This window comes from Lipotes vexillifer, unplaced genomic scaffold (genome assembly GCF_000442215.2).
Source record: "Lipotes vexillifer unplaced genomic scaffold, Lipotes_vexillifer_v1.1 scaffold1201, whole genome shotgun sequence".
NCBI classification, from domain to species: domain Eukaryota; kingdom Metazoa; phylum Chordata; class Mammalia; order Artiodactyla; family Lipotidae; genus Lipotes; species Lipotes vexillifer.
Window position 1 is genome coordinate 1,598,278 of NW_006783542.1, and position 19,369 is coordinate 1,617,646.

At 59.6% G+C, this 19,369-nt stretch overlaps 1 protein-coding gene across 1 annotated transcript in view; it reads left to right on the forward strand.

The window, feature by feature from the left end:
• NAV1 (neuron navigator 1) overlaps positions 1-19,369 on the forward strand; it is a 132,935-nt gene that overhangs the window by 27,983 nt on the left and 85,583 nt on the right. Inside the window, 1 exon segment of the mRNA XM_007456145.1 lies at positions 18,305-18,407. Within this exon segment, the coding sequence (XP_007456207.1) occupies positions 18,305-18,407 (103 nt within the window).

A 19,369-nucleotide genomic window follows, 5' to 3' on the forward strand; every position in this document is an offset into this window, starting at 1 on the left:
ACCCCCCACCCCCAATCCACCTGCTTATTTCAGGAGCTTTTGTAAGTAGACTTTTCTCTGGCTACTCATCCTGCCATCTTTGCCTCCTAAGGAGCCCCAAGATTGCTTCCTGGCCGCAGTCTGTCCTTTTCTTTTTGCCCTGCAGCCTGCCTCCCCACCAGCTCATACCTTCCCGCTACCCTCCGGAGGAAAAGCCAGGGCAGGAGGGGGCTCCCATTTGCTGCCCTGCAGAAGGCTCCAGCGGCAGCTGATCTGTCACTCAATTGAGAAGCCCCTTCCCGTTTGGAAGGTATTCTGCGATTATGCATAGTTACCCATTAACAGAAACCTTTCAGCTCCTTGCATGGTTCTTCCTAAATGCCCTTCCTTTTCTCCCTTGGGAAGTTTTTATAACCACACAGTTTTTTTTTTGTTTTTGTTTTTTTTAATTAATTAATTAATTAATTTATTTATTTTTGCTGCGTTGGGTCTTCGTTTCTGCGAGCGGGCTTCCTCTAGTTGCGGCGAGCGGGGGCCGCTCATCATCGCGGTACGCGGGCCTCTCACTGTCGTGGCCTCTCCCGTTGTGGAGCACAGGCTCCAGACGCGCGGGCTCAGTAGTTGTGGCTCACGGGCCCAGTTGCTCCGTGGCATGCGGGATCTTCCCAGACCAGGGCTCGAACCCGTGTCCCCTGCATTAGCAGGCAGATTCCCAACCACTGCGCCACCAGGGAAGCCCCACCGCACAGTTTTTAGGAAGGTCTCCTTTGCCAGTATACACAGTATTATATAAATTACTCCACGGATTAACCAATGACCCTCGCTCTAAGAGTTTTAACATCAGTCTATAACCAGATGTATTTCCCTGATTGAGTCTAGGCAGCTACTACAGGACAGTTTTATAGACTGCTCTAAAAAAAAAAAAAAAAAAAAAAAAATCCTGGGGCAGGATTTGTCTTCCCTGAAATCATATCACCACGCAACCTAGTAGACACATCTATCCATCTCCAAGCAAAGGGAGTGGAAACGAGTGTTACGTCCTCCGGCACTGTCCTCCATTAAGGGGGAGGGCTGGTAAGACCTTAAAGCTGAGGACCCTCTGCAGACCCCTAGGTTTATAACCAAAGACGGATGGATAGGCTTTCCCACTTCCAGTAATAATAACAATAGTAATAATAACTGCTACTATTTGAGTACCTACTCTGTGCTAAGACTTAACAGGTGTTATCTGATTTAATCATCCCAATAACCCTAAGAAGTAGATATTTAATTCCTTCCATTTTGCAGGGGAAGTTAAAAAATGAGACTCCTGAACATTAAGATTCTTGGCTTACATTCTTGGCTTACTCTTAGCTGAGTCAGGATTCAAACTCAGATCTGTCTGATTCTAAAGCTACCACCTACCCACCCTGGATATGGGTTCAGGGTAGCCTGGAGCCGTAGAACTAACGTGGTCCCCACCCCTCCTAAAACCGACTTAATTTGCAGACCAGAGGCTGATGGGGAGAATGAGGGGAAAAGCCGGTTTCTCCAAAGCGCTTCCTTGGATGGGAGGAGGTGGGAACCAGGGGTCGTATTGTCCCATAGCCACCTCTGACGGTGCTGCCCTAAGCATCCCTCATTCTGCTACGCAGTTAGGAGAATGACTGCCCCGCCATTGTATATCTAATCGCCCCAGAACAGGAAAGTGACAGTGCAGCTTATTACCTGTGTCACATTAACCTCGTCGTGTTACTTAAACACTAGATTCTTTTGCTGTGCACTCAGCCTCTGTAGTTATTCACATAACAAGGTTGTCGACTCTTAAAGAGGGAGAGAAGGCAGGAGCGTCGGAGTAGAGCAGGTTGTCCTGATGCGTAGGGGTCTGGGGGCTCTGGGTCGCGGGTGGGCTGAGGGTGGCTGTGGGGGGGAGCGGTGCCGGAGAAGGGGCGCTGGCAGGCTTGTGGGGCAAGTGCATGTCCCCCTGGGGGGGAGGGGGTCCCACAGCTCATGGGCTCCCTGACCCCATGACATCAAGGAGAACATCCTGGGAAGAGCAGGGTGTTCTGAGAACATGCTGAGTGAGGGTGGGGGAAGGTTATTAGACGTGGTAATATTTCCCTGAAAAAAAGAGCTTCCACGTGAAATACAGGCACCTTCTAACCAGATCAGAGCTGAGACGGAGCCATCCCACCGCTCAGAGCCAGGGATCCCTTTCTGCGGGCCTTTCACTGGGGGAAGAGGCTCCAATATCACACAATTATCACTGACACCGCCCTGTAGAAAATAATTATTCAGGGGATGCTGAAAGGCAACGTGATTAGTCCAATTAATCTCTAGCGATGAATTATTCTGTTTGATAATCGTCTTCGGAAGCAAAGGGTTCATTAGGGTCTCAGGCTGACAGCGGGGGGGGGGGGTCAAATGTCCTTTTCTCTCCCTCTCCTGTCCCTGTCTTGATGGAATGGAATTTTCTTGTTTTGATAAAGTCTGTCTCCATTAACGAGGAAGCTGGTTGGGGAGCAGCACAGGCTGGGGCCTGGGCCCCTAGACGTGCTGCCTGCTCCCCCGACCTTGAGGTTAAGGCCTTGGTTTATCCCATGGGAACGTGAGGGGCAGTGGGTGTGAGCTACGTGACCAACCAACAGATGAACGGGTGGGTCTTCAAGGGCCTCTGAGAAGGAGTTAATCCCAGCACACCCGCTGAACGGGGGGTTCCTCCAGGAGTTTTAAGGCCAAGGCCCTCCTTTTTGTCAGAACTTACTTTGCATAATTTAATAGTCTTCAACTCTGAGTGGAGGCAGATGGTGGAACCCAGGGAGGGGAGCTCTGCTGGCTGAGCTGCCCTTTCTGATCAGAATCGCAACCCCAGTTCGGGGAGAGGTCTGAGCGGTAATGGAAGCTGTGTCTGTGGCCCCAGAGCACCTGGGGGTGAGGGGAGTCTGGTCCCCCGGGGACTGTCCACCGTCTGCACAGTGGCTTGTCCGAGCCGCCAGGCGGGGCCCCAGGTCAGCATCTCTAAACCTTTCTGGTCTCAGATTCCTCTCCCCGGAAAAATGATCATCGCACTTGGGTACAAGATCTTGCTATACATTCAGGGGGGTTCTGGACCCTCTGTTACCTGGCGTGAGCAACTCCAGATGTTACAGTCCATGGATCGTGCCCCCAAGGGCCTTAAAATCTAGGCAATGGAGATGGGGGGCCTCAAGGTTAACAGTGCTGTGACAGGCCTGCCTCGGCACTGTTAACCTTTAGGGCCAGATAGCTCTTGGTTGGAGGTGGGCTGTCCTGTGTGTTGTACGATGTTTAGCAGCATCCCTGGCTTCTCCCCACTGGATGCCAGGAGCGTCCCATCCCAGGCTGTAACAATCAAAAACGTCTCCAGACATTTCCAACACCACCCGCAGTTGAGAACGTAGTGATAGAGGTGCAAGTGGTGTGCTCAGCCCCCGTGGCAAGTGCGATGAAGTCTGGGTCGGGGCATCATCAGGGAAGGCTCCCTGGAAGAGGAGCTGTGGGGACCAAACCAAGAAAACAGTCTTTGTTTGTTTGGTTGGTTGGTTTTTTTCAGTCTTTTATGGCTGGAGTCTAGCCCGGTGTTTGATGCAGGGGTGCTCAGCGTGTGCTCACAGGGTGCAGGTGCTCACGGGGTGCAGGTGTCCCAGGTGACAGACCAGCACCGTGCGAGGGCACAAGGGGTGCAGGCCGCCCGCTCCCTGTCCCGGGGGTGAGTAGCAAGACCGCGGCTTTGCAGCTCTAGCTCAGGAAGCTGTAGGAGGCCTTGTTCTGAGGACCCTTAAGAATAGAGCCAGCTGCCTGTCTCCTAAAGCCTCCACTGACTGACCACAGCACCCCTTCTTGGCAGACCTGGAAGGGTGTTTTGGGCCCTGGAGTACGTCTGAACACAGCCCTTCAGAAGTCATCCCTTGTTTGGAGTTGGAGCCTCAGACGTCACCTGCTTTGCCCTCCCTGGCTACATTCCGGGCTCTAACTGCAGAATCGGGGAGCAGCGTACCCGCCCGAAGACCCTGGAACGGAGCGCGCCGTCCGTTCTTGGTCCCGGGTCACACGTGCGTGTTGCATGTCCCCTGGGCTGCATCTTCCTCTTGGGCGTGGAGCCGTGAGGGGCTGGGTCCTCCTCTCTCCTCCCTGCTGGCTCATGGCTTACTCGCTTGCTTGATGAGCCCGTGTTCTGGACCCTCGAGGTGCAGAGGGGACACGGCAACAGCTGAAGGGTGTCCCCAAGCAGCCGGCTGATGGCAAGTTGAGAGGGCTATGTCAGGGAGACTGCACCCTGGGAGTCCAAGGAGGCTCACCTGAGAGCCGGCCCTGGGAGGCTGTCGGGACCCTTGCAGGGAAGGGGTCCCTGGAGCCCCAGCTTCACGAGTCTGGGATGGAGAGTTTCATTGGAGCTTTTTTTCAATGCGTGTTAAAGAGCCGTATGTCCAGTAAAATATATGTCTGCCTTCCCAGGGAGGATCACGGCGGCTCCCGGGTAACGGGAGTTTATAGTGGCCTGGAAAACACAGGACAATCTTTAGAGTGAATTCCTGAGCTCCACGGAAAGCGTTTATGGTGTTAGGGAGCCGTTTCCCTCTGATTTGTGTCTGAGCAGGGACATGAAGACAAGCGCCCCGAGTGTGACGGGACAGTGGGGTGTCCTCAAAGCCTGCCCGTGGGTGGGAGCAGGGTAGAGGGGGAGCTGCTGAGGCGGAGGCAGGAATCCAGAAGGTGTGTGGGGAGTGGAGCGGGGCTGGCGTGGAAGCCTCCTGGAGGACCCGAGCCAGGAAGATGGGGCGGCAGGGCGGGAGGGGCCGGCTGTTGGGGGCACCTGGGGACAGGAGGCTGCCTCCCTGCCCCTCTGTGAACCCGAGAGTCCCTTGAGGCAGGACAGGCATGGCAGAGGACGTATGTGCGGTAGGCTTTATGGAGAACCTGCCACACCTGGCAGGTGCTAGGCGTTTGGGATGGAGAGCTATGGTCTCTGCCCCGGAGGCGGACAGACAGTGAAGAGGTGTGGACAGAAGTGGGGCGCAGAGGCCGTGGACAAGTCTGCCCGGGCCCCAGCAGGGACCTGAGGGCAGGACGAGTGACTTCTACCCACAGGCTAGGAAGTAACGGTGGAAAATCAGGCTACCTCCCGTAGAGGGCCTTGAACGCCAGGCCGAGGGCTCGAATGGCATCTGAGAGGCACTGAGGTCTCACGTGGCGTGAATGGCGTGGCCTGTGACTCCTTGGTCTGTGGGGTGGGAGCAGCGTCTGTCTGAAGCCACCTGAGCCCCTCCCCGGCCTCCGGCCTGGGCCTGGCACTCCTGTGCTGCATTCTTTCCCCCATGGGGGAGGGGAGACACACAGACATCAGTTCAGTCAAGTCTGTTCACCCTGGTCCCCAGGAGCCCTGGCCCGCTGTTCCCATGGCAACCACCAGCCGTGGGAGCACGGAGAGCTGGGGGAGGGCAGAGCCCCAAGTCTTCACTGGGCCACCCCCCGTTGAGAAGTGGGGGCAGAGGGGAGCTGCTTGCTGTAATGGGGAGCGAGGGCACCGGGCAGGAAAGCGGAGGGCCAGGGGCTCCCTTTGTCCTTTGAAGGAGACAGCAGTGAAGTGCTGACTGGTGCTGGACCCGGGCACGGCTGGGTCCATCTCTCCTCCCATCCCTCCTTCTGAGCCTGGGGCGAGCCCTCTGCACCCTCCGTCTCATTAATGACGGATGAGTCCCGAGAAGGGGCAGGGCTCACCAGCTGCTGGGCCTTCCTGCCCTCGCTGGGCTGAGGGTCATCTGCAAGGAGATGGTGGCCTGGACCGCCAGCAGGCTGAGCCAGGCCATGGACGAGCCCTGGGATGGTGGTCTTTATTGGCCATCAGAATCACGTCCCTGAGAACAGGTCCATCCCCTGACAGACATTAGAAGCCACTTGGGAGGGGGGTCCGTGTTCCCCGGGCCCTGTGTTCTGTTGGATGCTTTATCACTGAAGATCTGTGATGGGTGGGATGCAGTCCCCAGAGTGGTGCTGGGCTCAGAGGGGCCGGGTCCTCATCCCGAGCTGCAGAACCCGCTCTCCTGGTGTCCACCTCACAGGATCGGCACAGGGCTTAAATGGCGTCAGAACCGTGAAGGGACCTGGCACACAGTAGGCACTTAATACACGTTAAGTGTATTGCTTCCACGGTAGAGGGTCAGGTGAGCTCGTTTCTGCCAGAGGGCCTGCCTGTTTCCAGGAGGCGAGCCCGGCCAGGCCCTCGGGGCTTTACTTTCCGGGTCCCCCCTCTCCTCAGGAGACCCTCCCTCCGGGCCCAGCCCTGCCCCAGCCTCTCTGCGCTCAGGCCTCCTGCTCTGGCCTGGTGGGTCCAGGACGTTTCCTTGCACAGGGGGGAGGATGAAAGCAAAGGACACTGGCCCCCCTGAGGGGGCCTCTCTGCACCGCTGCGCGCACCCACTCCCTGCCCAGCCCCGTCCTCCAGCCGCGAGGGCTCCTGCAGAAAGGCTGGCCTCCGCCGGCCGCCCTCCTGAGCCCTGAGTGTGGTTCCCGGCCCAAGCTGGAACTCACTCAGCTCAGCGCTCGCCCCTCTCTGCCCTTCTAGAAGGCCCCAGCAGAAGGAAGGCCTGTTGGGTTCTTCCGAGAACCTCACACAGTGGGGACGTGGGGTGTGCGGACGAGCCGAGACGGGGCTCCCCACTGGAAGGGTGTGTCCTCATAGTGCACAGACCTGCGACGCTCCCCAGGGGGATTTTCCCTGGGAATTTGGTTCCATTCAAGTGGTGACCAGTCCTAAGCCGCTTAGCGGCTGCAGCCCGGGCCCTGCGGGGATTGGGTGATGGCTGAAATAAGGCCCGGTGTCCCCGCTGCCTCTCCCTGACCCTCCCTGGCCTCACATTGAGTGGGTCCAAGGCTCTCCAGAGTGACCCCCGCCTCACCCCGGCCGGGCCCGGGACCAGGCGGGAGCTGAGGCTGGCCCTCCCGGAGGAGGGGCCGCGGCGCACCGCGCATGAGCCCTTCCCTGCTCATCCCTCGCTTCCCCTCCCGCTGCATCAGGCTGTGGGGACCGGCCGACCCGCTCTCGAAGGAGAAACCGAGGCCCAGAAAGGCCCAGAAGAGGCTGTGCAGGAGCTCTGAAGCCCACCCTTCCAGTGTGTAGGGACTAGCCGGCTCCTCCAGGGGCAGGCCGGCTGCTGGGGGCGGGGCGGGGGCGGGGGAGGGAGAGGGTGTTGGAGCTCTGCTTTGGCCGCAGCAGGTTCCCAGGCTCCCGGCTGGAGACGGGGAGCTCGGAGGGTCTCATGGCCCAGAGCACAGTCACAGTCTTGGCAAGCGGGCCACACAGCCTGCCTGCCAGACGCTCTAGGAAGGTTCTTCCCAGGCCAGATGACCCGCAGGTTCCAGAACTGGGACAAAGCCCAGCGGGAGAGAGGGGTCCCTCGAGGAAGTGTTGGGCAGGACCTGCCTGCCAGCAAGCGGACTGGCCGCGGCCCCAAGTCCTGGAGGTAGAGAGACGCTGGCCTGGCCCGAGGCCTACTCCCCCAGCCTCCTGGCAGCCCTGCCCTCCTGCGTTCCCAGAGCAGAGCAGGAGGGGCCTCTTCCTGTGACCTGTAAGGTGCCCCATCCCAGCCTGCCGGTCGGGAAGGGCCTCTGGGCATGTCCTGCTCCGTTGTCCTCATTGTCAGTTATAATTTATTTTGGGAAAAGCATGGACTTCAGAGTCAGACTTGGATTCAGATTCCTACTTAACACAAGCTGTGTGACCTTAGGAAGTTAAGCGGCCTCTCTGAGCCCGGCATCTGTAAAGCGGGGGGTAAGTACATTCAGGCTCTGGTGCCGCGCTCAGCGCGTGAGGCACTAAGTAGATACCCGTTCCCTTCCCTTCCTGCCTCAGAGGACGTTGCCTGCGCCTCAGTGGCTCCAGCAGACGCCCTCAGGTTTGTGCCCATTTCTCTGCACCCTGAAATCTGAAGCCTTCTTTAAAATGAGCCTCGCTGCTCTTGTGCCCAACCTCGGGGGCGGGGCGTGCCTTGGCCTTTGTTAAGCCTGGTCCTTTTGGTGGGTGGTGGGGCTACCCTGGAGGCGTTGGTGGCAGATGGGCTGAGCCTGAGGGTCCCCCTGGGGGTGGGGGGGGGCAGCAGAGGGTCGAGGGGATCGGTGACATAGAAGGCTTTTTCAGAAATGGGAAACCTCCGGGGAGGCGGCCGGACCAGGCGGAGCACAGGTCTGACGGGAAGCAGATGTTCTCACCGGGCTGGGGGAAGTGGGGAGCCTCCTAGAAGAGGGCCTCCCCCTTCGGGCAGCCCTGCATGGCCATGCCCTGCCCCCAGCTGTCCCCACTGGAATCCTCCCTGAGGCCTGGCCACCTCCCCTGTCCCCTAGCATGGCTCTGACATCCTGACCAGGTCACTGCCGCTCTGCTGGGCCTCAGTTCTTCCTTCTGTCAAATGGCCTCTGAGGCTTCTGCCAGCTCTGATGCGTGATGAGTGTTACCGTCCACCCTCCTCCATGCTGGCACACAGGCTGGCCGACCTTGTACCCGCAGCCCAGTCGCCATTGTCCCAGGGCCATCGTCCCATTTTACAGGTGAGCGGAGTGAGGCTGGAGATTAAATTCCTACTGAAGTTCCCACGGCCGTGCTGGCTGTCGGCTGCAGGCCCCCTGTGTGGGGCTTCAAAGGCCGTGTTAGCCTGTCCATCTGACTGTCCCCTCGCTGTGGTGTGGCCCCTCCCTGGGAGCCAGGAGGGGCAGAATCTACAGAGGAGACTGGAAGGTCCGGGTTGGAGATCTCCGGGAGGGGGCTACAGCCAGTAGCACTGACGTGTGAGGCGCCCGCCCCCAGCAAGGCTGGCACCTTCAGAGGCAGTGCCTCTTGTCACTTGGCCACTGGTAGGTCCTGGGAAAGGCAGTGATGTTGGGGACTTGGGTGGGAGGGGGAGTGAGAGTGTGCAGTGCAGGGGGAGCCCGCCCTCTCCTCGGCTGCCACTGACTCAGATGCTGTGCTCTGTTAGCTTTCTGTCCGACTCACTCTGGGCCTTGCAAACCTCAAGGTGGGCCCCATTTGTAAAGTAGATTTGCTGAACTCGAAGTGCAGCGAAGGCAAACACCTTATGGAAAAGCCGTGATTCTAGTACAGACCAGGCCTGCGGGCTCGGCGGCGCTGCCCGGGAGGACTTCCTGGGTGATGGCGTTGCCCTCTCTCTGCTGTGGTGGTCACCAGCCGGCATGAGGGGTGACGCTCCTGAGCAGTCCAAGTGTGGCTGGTGCAACTGAAGTCTTCATTTGTATTTAATTTTAGTTAATTTCAATATAAAAGATGCTCAACTGCATGAGTCCTTGGAGAAATGCAAATTAAATCTCCAGTGAGACACCACTTCACACCTACCAGGACGGCTAGAATAAAAAGACAGACAGTAACCAGTGTTGGAAACGACGCGGCGAGGTCGGAGGCCTAGCACGCCGCTGGTGGGAACGATGGTGCAGCCACTTCGGAAGGCAGCCTGGCGGTTCCTCAGATGTTACAGAGTTAACGTATGAGCCCGTGTTGCGCTCCTAGGCATTTATCCAAGAGAAATGAAAACCTCTGTCCGTGTCGAAGTTTGGATATGAGGGGTCAGGGCAGTTTTATTCGTAAAACAGGCAAGAATGACCCGCATGCCCATCAAATTATGAACAGGTAAGTAAAATAGGGTGTATGCATACAATGGAAAATTACTCAGCCGCGAAAAGGCATGGAGTACTGACACGTGATACGGGAATGAGCCTTGAAAGTTAAAGAAGCCGATCACAAAAGTCGACGTGTTTACGATTCCATTTCTACGGCGTGCCTAGGATAGGCAAATCCGCAGAGATAGAAGGTAGATCCGGGGCTGGGGCAAGGGGAGATTGCTAATGGGTCTGGGGTTCCTTTTGGGGGTGATACCGATGTTCTGGAATCAGATAGTGGCAATGGCTGTACAACTTTACAGATGTACTAAAACCCACTGAATTGTGCACTTTAAAAGGGGGACTGTTAGGCTTTGTGAGTTAGCTCTCCATAAACATACTGTATACGTATGTCCATTTGTGGATCATGGCCGCAGTAATATCAGGTAATGATAGCTCTAGAATCAGACCATCTGGTTGGGATCCTGGCTTTACTGCCTTTGGCAGCTTACTTAACCTCTCTGGGCTTCAGTTTTCTCAGCTGTAAAATGGGCGTGATAATTGGACCATCTCAAAGGGCTGTTGTGACAGTTACATGGGCTACAGAGCAAAAGCCCGTAGAAGCGTGCCTGGCAGGTGCCGGAGGACTTAGCCCAGTTAGGCGACACTAACATTACTAGTTTCACAACCAGAAATCCCCCGGGGCCCCTTCCAATTGTCGCCCACACCTGGGCCCAGCCCTAGCCCTCCCGCAGCCTCCTCCTTCCCCTCCCCCCTTTGCCTGCAGATGGTCTTTGCTAATGTGAGAACTGTTGCCATAACAACCACTCCGCTCCCAGCAGCAGCGACTTCATTGGAGCCGGGTGTCACGTGAAGGTTCTGGGCCGCGTCACTGTGAGAACATTGCCAGTGAACCATGAGGGTTACAGGGCCGGAGAGCCGGGCCTGTCAGGGAAGGCGGCCGCGTCCCCGGGCGAGGCAGGCAGGCTATCGTCGGCAGGAGGCTGGCCCTCTGCGCCCAGGCTGGAGTTCAGGTCTTTAAGTGAGGGCAGGCTCAGCACGTCAAGAATCCACGCTCTGACCCTGTAACCTAACGATCAGAGGGAAATGAGGCAGAAGAGAAAGGAGCAGGCCGGCACCCCTCCAGACAGAGCCGGAGGCGGGCACCCTCTCCGGGTTCCCTAGCCCTCGGCGCTGGCCGCCCTGGACCAGCAGCAAGTCTTTCTCTGAGGCACACGGTGCTGGACGTGAAGCAGCAGCTGTGGCAGGATTGCCGTCCAAGCCCTCTTCCAAGTGCAGGCGGAGCCGGGCTGACCGAGCGGCCGGCCGTGGGGGCCGCCCTTCGCCCGCTGCAGAGAGGCGGCCACTCCTCCGAGAAAGGGCGGGGCTGGGCACGATGCGGGGAGGCGGGGATGACTCCTCCCTCATGAGGCCAGCTTTTGCCTGAGAACACTGCCGAGCAGAAGTGAGGCCAGAGCAGGGATGGGAAGCCTGCTCCACTCCCCAGAGGCACTCCGTCTGCAGCCCCTGCAGCGGAAAGGCCAGCCGGGTCTCTCGAAACTCTAGCCCCACGTCCAGGCTTGCCGAGCGGAGCCCGCGGGTGCCCAGAAGCCAGGCACTGCAGCCTCTATCCCAGCGGGCAGGCTCCCCAGAGTGGGTGCTGCGAAGCCTTGGCTGTTCTCCAAGGAGGATGGGGTCAGGGAGGATGTTAGCCCCGGAGCGCAGAGCCAGGCGAAGGGGGTTGTGCTCAGCAGGACGCAGAGGGAACGAGAGCGTCTGGGCGCTGCCCGCCCAGAGCCTGGAGCCGACGCTGCCTGCCCGGCGGCACTGCGGCAGCGTCCGGCGGCGCCCGAGGCCCTGCAGCGCCCCCTGGCGGCCCGTCTCCGCAGTGAGGCCGCGGTCGGGTGGCCTGGGGAGGGCGTCCCCAGAGGAGCGGGACAGAGGGGGCCCCTCACGTGAGGCCTGGGGATGCGGGAGTGCACTTCCGCAGGGAAGGGGCAGTGCGTTTGTGCCAAGGGAGCAGACGAGCTGGAGGCCCGGGACGCACCGCCCGGCGGCCTGGCATCGGGAAATGGAAGCCCTGGTCTCGATGGGCAGCCTGTTCTGGCGGCCCTGCAGCGAGGCGTCTGGATCTCCCAGGCGCTACCTTCTCCAGCGCGTCACCCACAGAGGGGGCTTGGGCGGTGCAGATTCCTGGGCCCCGTCTCCAAGCTGCTGAGTCGTAGCCTCTGTGGGTGATACCCTGGCATCTGCCTCTTGAGCACACTCTGGGAGGAGGAAAGATGCTTTTACAGGCTCTAGCCAACAGCAGAGCTACACAGCCAGGCTGTCGGAGTTGGTTCGGGCCTTGGGTATGCCCAGCCCCAACTGCCTTATTTAATCCACAGAGAAACTGAAGCCCAGGAAGGGGAGGTAGGTTACCCGAGGCCCCACAGCCGACTAGCGTGTGCCCGGGGAAAACCAAGAGGGAGCTCTCCACTGGCCCCGAGCCACCGCCCTCATCTTCCACCCCGCCTCACACTTCCTCTTGGCCCAGTGCCCACCAGAGACAAGTCGCTCAAGCAAAATCAAAACTGTCGGGGATCTGCACAGACCCCTGCCTGGTGATTCTGGGCCAGGGGAGACCCTTCGTGCCCCCACTCTGGCCCCTCCTCTCTGGCCCCTCCTGGTTTCCTTTCCTCGCCTCACACAAGCACATGGCCGGTACCTTGCTTTGTTGTCCTGGCCCTTTCTGGGTGCTCTGGGGCCCCTGACTGCTGGGCTCCAGGCGGGCACTCGTTGCTCCAGAGGGTTCAGGCTTCTCCGGAGCAAGGAAGGAGACCCGGGAGCCCTCTGGCAGCAGGAAGCACGGGATTGGTCGCGCTGCAGGGCTCTGTGACACCCGCCTCCGACGGTATTGTGACTTACGTGGGGGGCCAGAGTAGTACAAGAATAAACTGTCCCCGCCCACACGGTGGTGAAGGTGGGAGCTTCTTGCATGGAGGGCCACTCCGGGCTCTCTCGGGGGCCTCTGGGCTCAAAAAGGTGGTGAGGAAAGGAGTGGGGGAGTGGCTGCAGGTGAAGGGGGGTTGCTGGGTTCTGCCAGAGGGCAGGGAGGTTTGTGTGCAGCGTCCTTAGTCGTCTGCGGTTTCAGCCCCGTGCCAGCCTCACGCAGAGGCCAAGGCCCCTGGCAGTCCATCTAGGGCAGGGTTACTGGCTTTCAGAGTCCGCAGAACCCGCCTGGTATGACCTGTGAGCTGTGAGCGGAGACCTGGCGTATGTGGGGACCGGGGGTGGGACCACGGTGCCCTCCGGGGCTGGACCTTGAAGGTCGTGTCCTTGAAATGAGTCAGACTCCCAGAGACGTGGGGGCTGCGTGTCCACACAGAACGATCATCCCCAGACCCTGCTTGTCGTGTGGTGACACAGACTCCCAAGGATCTCCTGCTAAATGTTGCTCGGGAAGGGGACCCCTGGCTAGAGCCGGAGATGACTTTGTCAGAGAGAAGTTTGTGTTTGTAACTGGCTCTTACAACGGTATTCGACCTGCGTGTACTGGGAGCCCAAGCTGTGATGAATTTTATAATTTAGAGAAGACTTGGACGCTACCCTTCGGATCTAATAGGGTCAGGAGAGATTTTTGTTTTCGTTTTGGGAGTTGTTGAGAGAGAGGGTGTGTGTGTGTGTGTGAGAAGCTTTGTCCTGCCTGTCCCAGGTCCTTTAGCCTGGATTTCTAGGTGGATCTATTCTGTACTGTCTCAGTTAGTTTATGCAGCAGTCACCCCTGCTGGTGACACACCTCCGTGCCGATCGACCCCAGGACAACACAGAGCGGCCAGTCCAAGGCCTCTGGTGCGGGAGCCCTGGCCCAGGAGCCCACTGGGCCTGCCACCCCCCACCTGGTGGCGCTCCCAAGCCTTTCTTCTCTGGGCTGGAGCGATGTGCTTTTTCTCCCATTCACGAGACGATTCTTCCGAGCTCTGAAATGTCGGGACGTGAACATCTTCCTCTTGAGCCACTTCCATTCCTGTCGGTTCCCGCCTGGTGCGGCCACGCAGAACAGGAGCTAGTCTCGAGGCTGGACACAGATGCAGTCCTCTGGAGGCCCTGCCCCGGGCTAAACTGAACACACGCTCCGAGACGCAGTGCAAGTGATTAAGAGTTCACCAGGCAGTTACAGCGCTTCACCTGTCAGCCAGTAATTAACACTGGCAGAACTTGGGGAGATTTGGGTCCACCCTCCTTCCTGCAGGCCCCGAAATCTCTTGGGGTCCTTATCCTCGTGCCCATTACGTCAGGTTTCAGATCACAGGCCGAAGAAGGGCCCCGAGTCCCAGCACTTCCCACGACTGAGACGGGCTCGCAGGGACTGGGGACGATGCACCATCGCTGCAGTGCAGGGGGAGGTGGGCCTGGGGACCCCTCCACGTGGGAGCGAATCCCAGTGGAGAAGGTGGGGTCCACCTGAGCTGCACCTGCAGGATTGGCACCGCCACCCGCAGGTGTCTGCGTGTGCCCACTGCCCGCCCCGCCCCGGCTGTACCTTTGGACACATTAGAGCTGCCTCGTGCAGAGAACCTCCTGGGCACCAAGCACCCGGTTCAGCTCTTTAATTCTCCCGACTGTGCCACCGGGCGGGTACGCTATTCTCTCCCTTTAATAGAGCGGACAACTCAGAGGAGTGGTGAGATGCCTCGCTCCAGGTCAGACATGCTGGGAGGGCGTGGCCAGCACCTGCCCTTGGCCTTGCTGCCTCAAGCTCTGCGTTCCCTCTACCGCACCACCCGACGGCACTCCCCTGCACCGGGTCTTGGCCGTTCACGGTCTTGCCCTCCAGAAGCCTGTTTCCCTGGTTCTGACTCCAGAGCAGAAGGGACCCTGTTTGCCATCAGCCTCCCAGGGTGCCGCCCCGTCTCCAGCTCCAGTGACCCCTGTGCCCTGCTCTTTTGCTTCCACACCTGCGGCAGGGGACACATCCACACAACTGTCTCCGTGCACATGTCTTTGGGACGGCAGAGCGGAGTGTGCGTGATTCTGATGTGAGGGTTTCCACAGACTGCCAGCTGGACCCTGGGGAGGTGTGTGTCTGGAGGCGTATGTGCGTGTTTAAGGCCCTGTGTTGTCGTGGAAAGAACAGAGCTTTGGAGTCACACAGACGTGGGAAGTGCCTAGTCTTGAGCCCACCACGTGGTGCACACTCAGTGAGTGGGTGTTGTGTGCATTTGCACGAGTGTGTGTGTGTGTGCACACATGCACACCTGATGTCAGGTTTCCTTGGTGGCCGGTCCTTACCCCAAGGACTCCTGATGGAGACAGCAGGCTCTCTGTGGTCTCCTATAAGAAACACCGCCCCCGCGCGTGCTGGGAGGATGCTGTTTGTGGCGACTGTGCGTTACCGTGGTGACGGCTGGGTTGCAGGACTGTTGAGTCTTCTGAGCTCAGAGAGCACACACATCCTCCCGGCTGCTCCATTTGCAGGGTGCTCCATTTGCAGGGTGCTCCCCACCCCACCTCCTTGTCACCCCATGACTGCTGGGATCCCCACCCTGCCTTCCCCCCAGCCCTGCTTCTCACACACACGTACATGCACGCGCACACACACAGGCACACATGCACACTCAGGCATGCACCACGCCCTCCTCTTGCTGGTGGACCCTGTCCTGCAGGAGCTGAGAAGCCAGGCCTCCAGAGGGAGGCCGTGAGGTGTGTCCTGATCAGGGCCTCCAGCCCAGGGGAGAGGTGTGCTCTGTGGCCACAGCGAGGACCCTGGCGGGAGCTGAGTCACACTGGAGGGGCCCTTTTCCTCATTTGCACGAAGGTACCACATAGACTGGGAGTGTCCTGAGTGCGTCCCTGTCCCACACGGGGGCCGGAGAGGAGCTCCCGGGCTCCCCCCACCGCCGCTCTATTTCCTGCAGCCTCTCCCCCATACCCAGACCTGGCATTTGACAGACGCATGGAGGCATCATGACTCAGCCAACAAAACATTGTCACAAAGTCACGTGTGCCCCAGATTACCTCCCCACCCCATCTCTGATCCCTGCGGTGGGAAAGGGGTGAAGCTTGTTATGGGTTGGGGGTCAGAGGTGGGTAGGGTGGGGGGGTGAATGCCTTTGCAAATGCAGCTTATTCATATTTTAAAGCTAAAAATTTAAAGACTTGCTTCTGGGGTCAGGGATGTGAATATCAAATTGCCCTCCTCCCGCCTCCCCGCAACGCCTGGCCTAGGCACAGGGTCTGCAGCTCCTTGAGCCACAGAGGCCTTCCCTTACATGCAGCTCAGTCCTCTCGTCCTGGGACTCCCGCTGCACCCCCAGAGATGGGCCTGTCACCTGAGAATGTGGACACAGCCAGACTCTCACCACCAGCTGCACCTGAGCTGAGCCTTTGACGAGCAGGGTGGCATGCCCGAGATGGCCACCAGGGGACGCTGCTGGGGCTCGGAGGGAGCTGTGGGGTGGCACCTCTGCAGACTATCCAGGCCTTGGGGCAGACAGCAGAGCCAGGCCCCCTAGCTCTGTCCCCAACCCTGTCCCAGCCCTGTCCCAGCTCTGTCCCCAGCTTTGTCCCCAGCTCTGTCCCCGCCTCCCCCCCGCATGCCCACTTACACCTGGGGCGGCAGCCTGATGCCACATGTTCCTCATTGATACGTTTCTGCACCTCCAGCCAATCATCCCCCCGCCCCCCGTCCCTGACCTCAGCCTCCCGTTCCTCCTGTGACCGTGTTGGACTGAGTCACTTCCAAGGACTCTTGTGGAAAAAAGACGTTTTCCTAATGGGACACGTATCCATCCATTCTCTTTTTATGTGTTTTTATTGTGGTCTCATCCATCCATTCTAGAGACGGTCACCGAGCACCTACTCTGTGCCACCACTGGCTTGGTGCCGGCGATGCCGCGATGCCCTGTGACCGATGCAAAGAAGTGTGAGCTTATTCCTGGACTCGGCTGTGCCATGTGCTCCACGTGAGGCGTGGGACCCTGTCTCTGAGGCGCAGTTTCTCCTCTGTGAAATGGGGCAGCAGCACAAAGCTCCCCCACGTGCTGTGAGGCCCCACCTCGCTGATGCCTGCCTGGGGTTGGCACACACGGTCCCCGAGTCACCCTTGGTCCCTTCCTCTCGGGGACACTCACCCCTCAGAGTCGTGTGCGCCTCTTCCCTCACCTCTGCCAAACCCGTGGAAAGCATTGCCCTGGCCCAGGAGCACCCCCCATCTTGGTCCCCATATAGGCCTTTTAGGAGCAAGCTTTAGAAATATACGTACACAGACAGGGTCCCTGTCTGTTCTCCACACCAAGCCATCATCACAGCCACGGAGCAGCTCACACGTGACCCTTGCCAGGATAAACAGGCACTGGCGCCCCCAGGCGTGCTGTGCGAGGAGACCTGCCCTCCTCCCTGCCGGCTGCCCCCAGGCCCCCAGGGGAGGGAGGTGGCTGGGCTCCGCGTGGAGCCGGTTCTATGGAAAGGTGCCTCCGAGGCTCTAGGAAGGCTTCCTGCAGCCCTCACCTCGCTGACCAGACAGGCAGGGCAGCCGCCTGCCAGCCGGCCCGACCTAGTCTTGGGGAAATGTGCCTCCTGAAGGGACTCAGAAACGTCCCCTTCGGCAGCTAACAGAGCTGCACACTCCTGCTGGGTCTGGGTGGGGGAGGGCCCGTGGGCTCTGGGGCGAGGACCCCCGAGGGTCCGGATCGGGGGCCCGGTAGCCTGCGAGGTCAGAGCTCTGGGGTTTTCCCCGTTGCTTTGCTGTCATCTCCGTGGGTCTGTGACTCTCCCACGGGTTGTGCCTTTGAGGGACGCAATGGGGGATCTGCTTGCATTCAGTGACTGTGGGTCCCAGGTCCCCGCTAAGCCGTGGAGCAGGGTGGACTGTGGTGTCTGCTTCATCGAGGCTCCCTGGATGGATTGGCAGAGGGAAGGGCAAAGTCCCTGAGTCTCTCCATGCTCGGCACCCTCAGGCTTTCGGATGTTTACGCCCTGGGAAGGCGATGGGGCACATTTCTGTCTGCTGTGGTGGAGTCTCCTCTGTCCAGGCTAAAGTCCTGCCTGGAAACCAAGGCTGGGTTCCATGACCCAGATCGTGCGGGGTCTGCAGTGGGGCTGCACCCACACAGCCTCACCTGGGCTCACACCGCCGGCCTGGGGTCTGGATGCCCTGTGCTCAGCCCGTGCCCCGGAACATGGTTGCTCACCGCCCCCTGCCCGCCAGCGTTTCGGGGGCTCTGGGCAAACTCTCCCCTGGACCCCAGCGGCAGACGCTCCCAGCCTGGGGCTGGCTCACACCAGCTCCCAGAGCCAACCCTCAGTCCCTCCCCCTGACTCTGGGGTCGGCGACATCACGTTGGCAGCCTCACAGCGGGGTACTTATACCCCAGAAACTGGCCAGCACTACCCATTTCGGCATCCCCACCTCCGAGAGCCGGTTGTTAAACATTTACCAACACATCTCCAGAGATGGGGTTTCGGGCAGACCGGCCGGGGCCTCTGCTGGGAGAAGCGGGGCCCCCCCAAAGTGACGCCAGGCTGGGGTGGTCTTGCGGGGCTCTGGGAGGACACTGAAGGCCGTTGCCTGCAGCCCCCGTCCAGGGCTGGGACGTCAGGACTCCAGGGCATGTCCAGGGCCCTTAGGAAGGCCCGAGAGGCAGACCCTCGTGCCCCCGGGACCGCTCCCCTGGGGATATGGTCACCTGCCACCTCCCGGCCCAGCAGTGAGCCCTCTACACTCATCCAGCTTCTCTCCCCACTCTAGACCCGGAGTCCCAGAGAAAGAGGACGGTGCAGAATGTCCTGGATCTACGACAGAACCTGGAGGAGACCATGTCCAGCCTGCGAGGGTCCCAGGTGACACACAGGTGAGAGCCAGCTGCCCCCTCTTCCTCCCATTGTTGGGGGGCAGGGCCCGCGACCTGGGCCCGAGCGTGCGAGGTCAGTGGGCGTCTGAGCAGGGCGCGCTCAGCCCCCGGGGCCACGTCCATGTGTCCACAGGAGGAGCGTGGCCTTGCTTGGTGTCTGCTGCTGCTGGAGACTTAGGTTTCGTTTCATTAAGCTGGAGCATCACTGGAAGGGGGGTGGGAAGCAGGAGCCACCACGGGGCTCAGGCTGTGGTCTCCCACATCCATGTCCCTGCTGGGTGCCCGTCTCCTCGTGGTCACTGGGGTTATTAACTACCCTCCTGTTCTGTTCTGAAGCTTCCACGTGCCCTTCCCAACACACAGCATCCTTCTTGCCCTTCAGCCAGTGGCCAGCACGGTGGCCCAGGTTCCCTACCACGCAGACCCCCTCCACCTGCCCCCCGAGAGCCCCGCAGCCCCCACCAGGACCCCTCCCGCAGCGTCTCCCTGCCCGGTGTCCTGGCCTCAAGCTCTGCCGTGACTCAGAATTTCCCGCGCTGGCTCCTTGGGCTGCCTGATGAGCTCATGCTGTCAGCTCCAAGGGGGACAGAGGGCCGGGCTACACCCCAGGGGGTAGAGAGCAAACAGCCAGGATTGAGAAATCCTGGGGGCTGTGGAGCATGAAGGTGGAGAAAGGGCCTGGAAGCCAGTTCCTCCCCATCTCCTGGGGCTGGAAAATGGGAGCAAAGTTGGGATCTAGGGGCAGTGTGAAAAGGGCTTTTCTTAGCCCAAGTGTGTGGCCAAGTTATATGCAGACCAACTTTACATACCTCCAGTGGCAGAGAACTCATTACCTCTCAGCCATCCCTTCCTCGTGGGGTTGCTGTGACTATGAAGTGGAGCTGAAGTCTGGCCTCAGTGGCTCCCACCCATCGGCTCCGGTTCCCCTGCTGAGACTCCCTCCTCCTTCCTTCCCACACTCT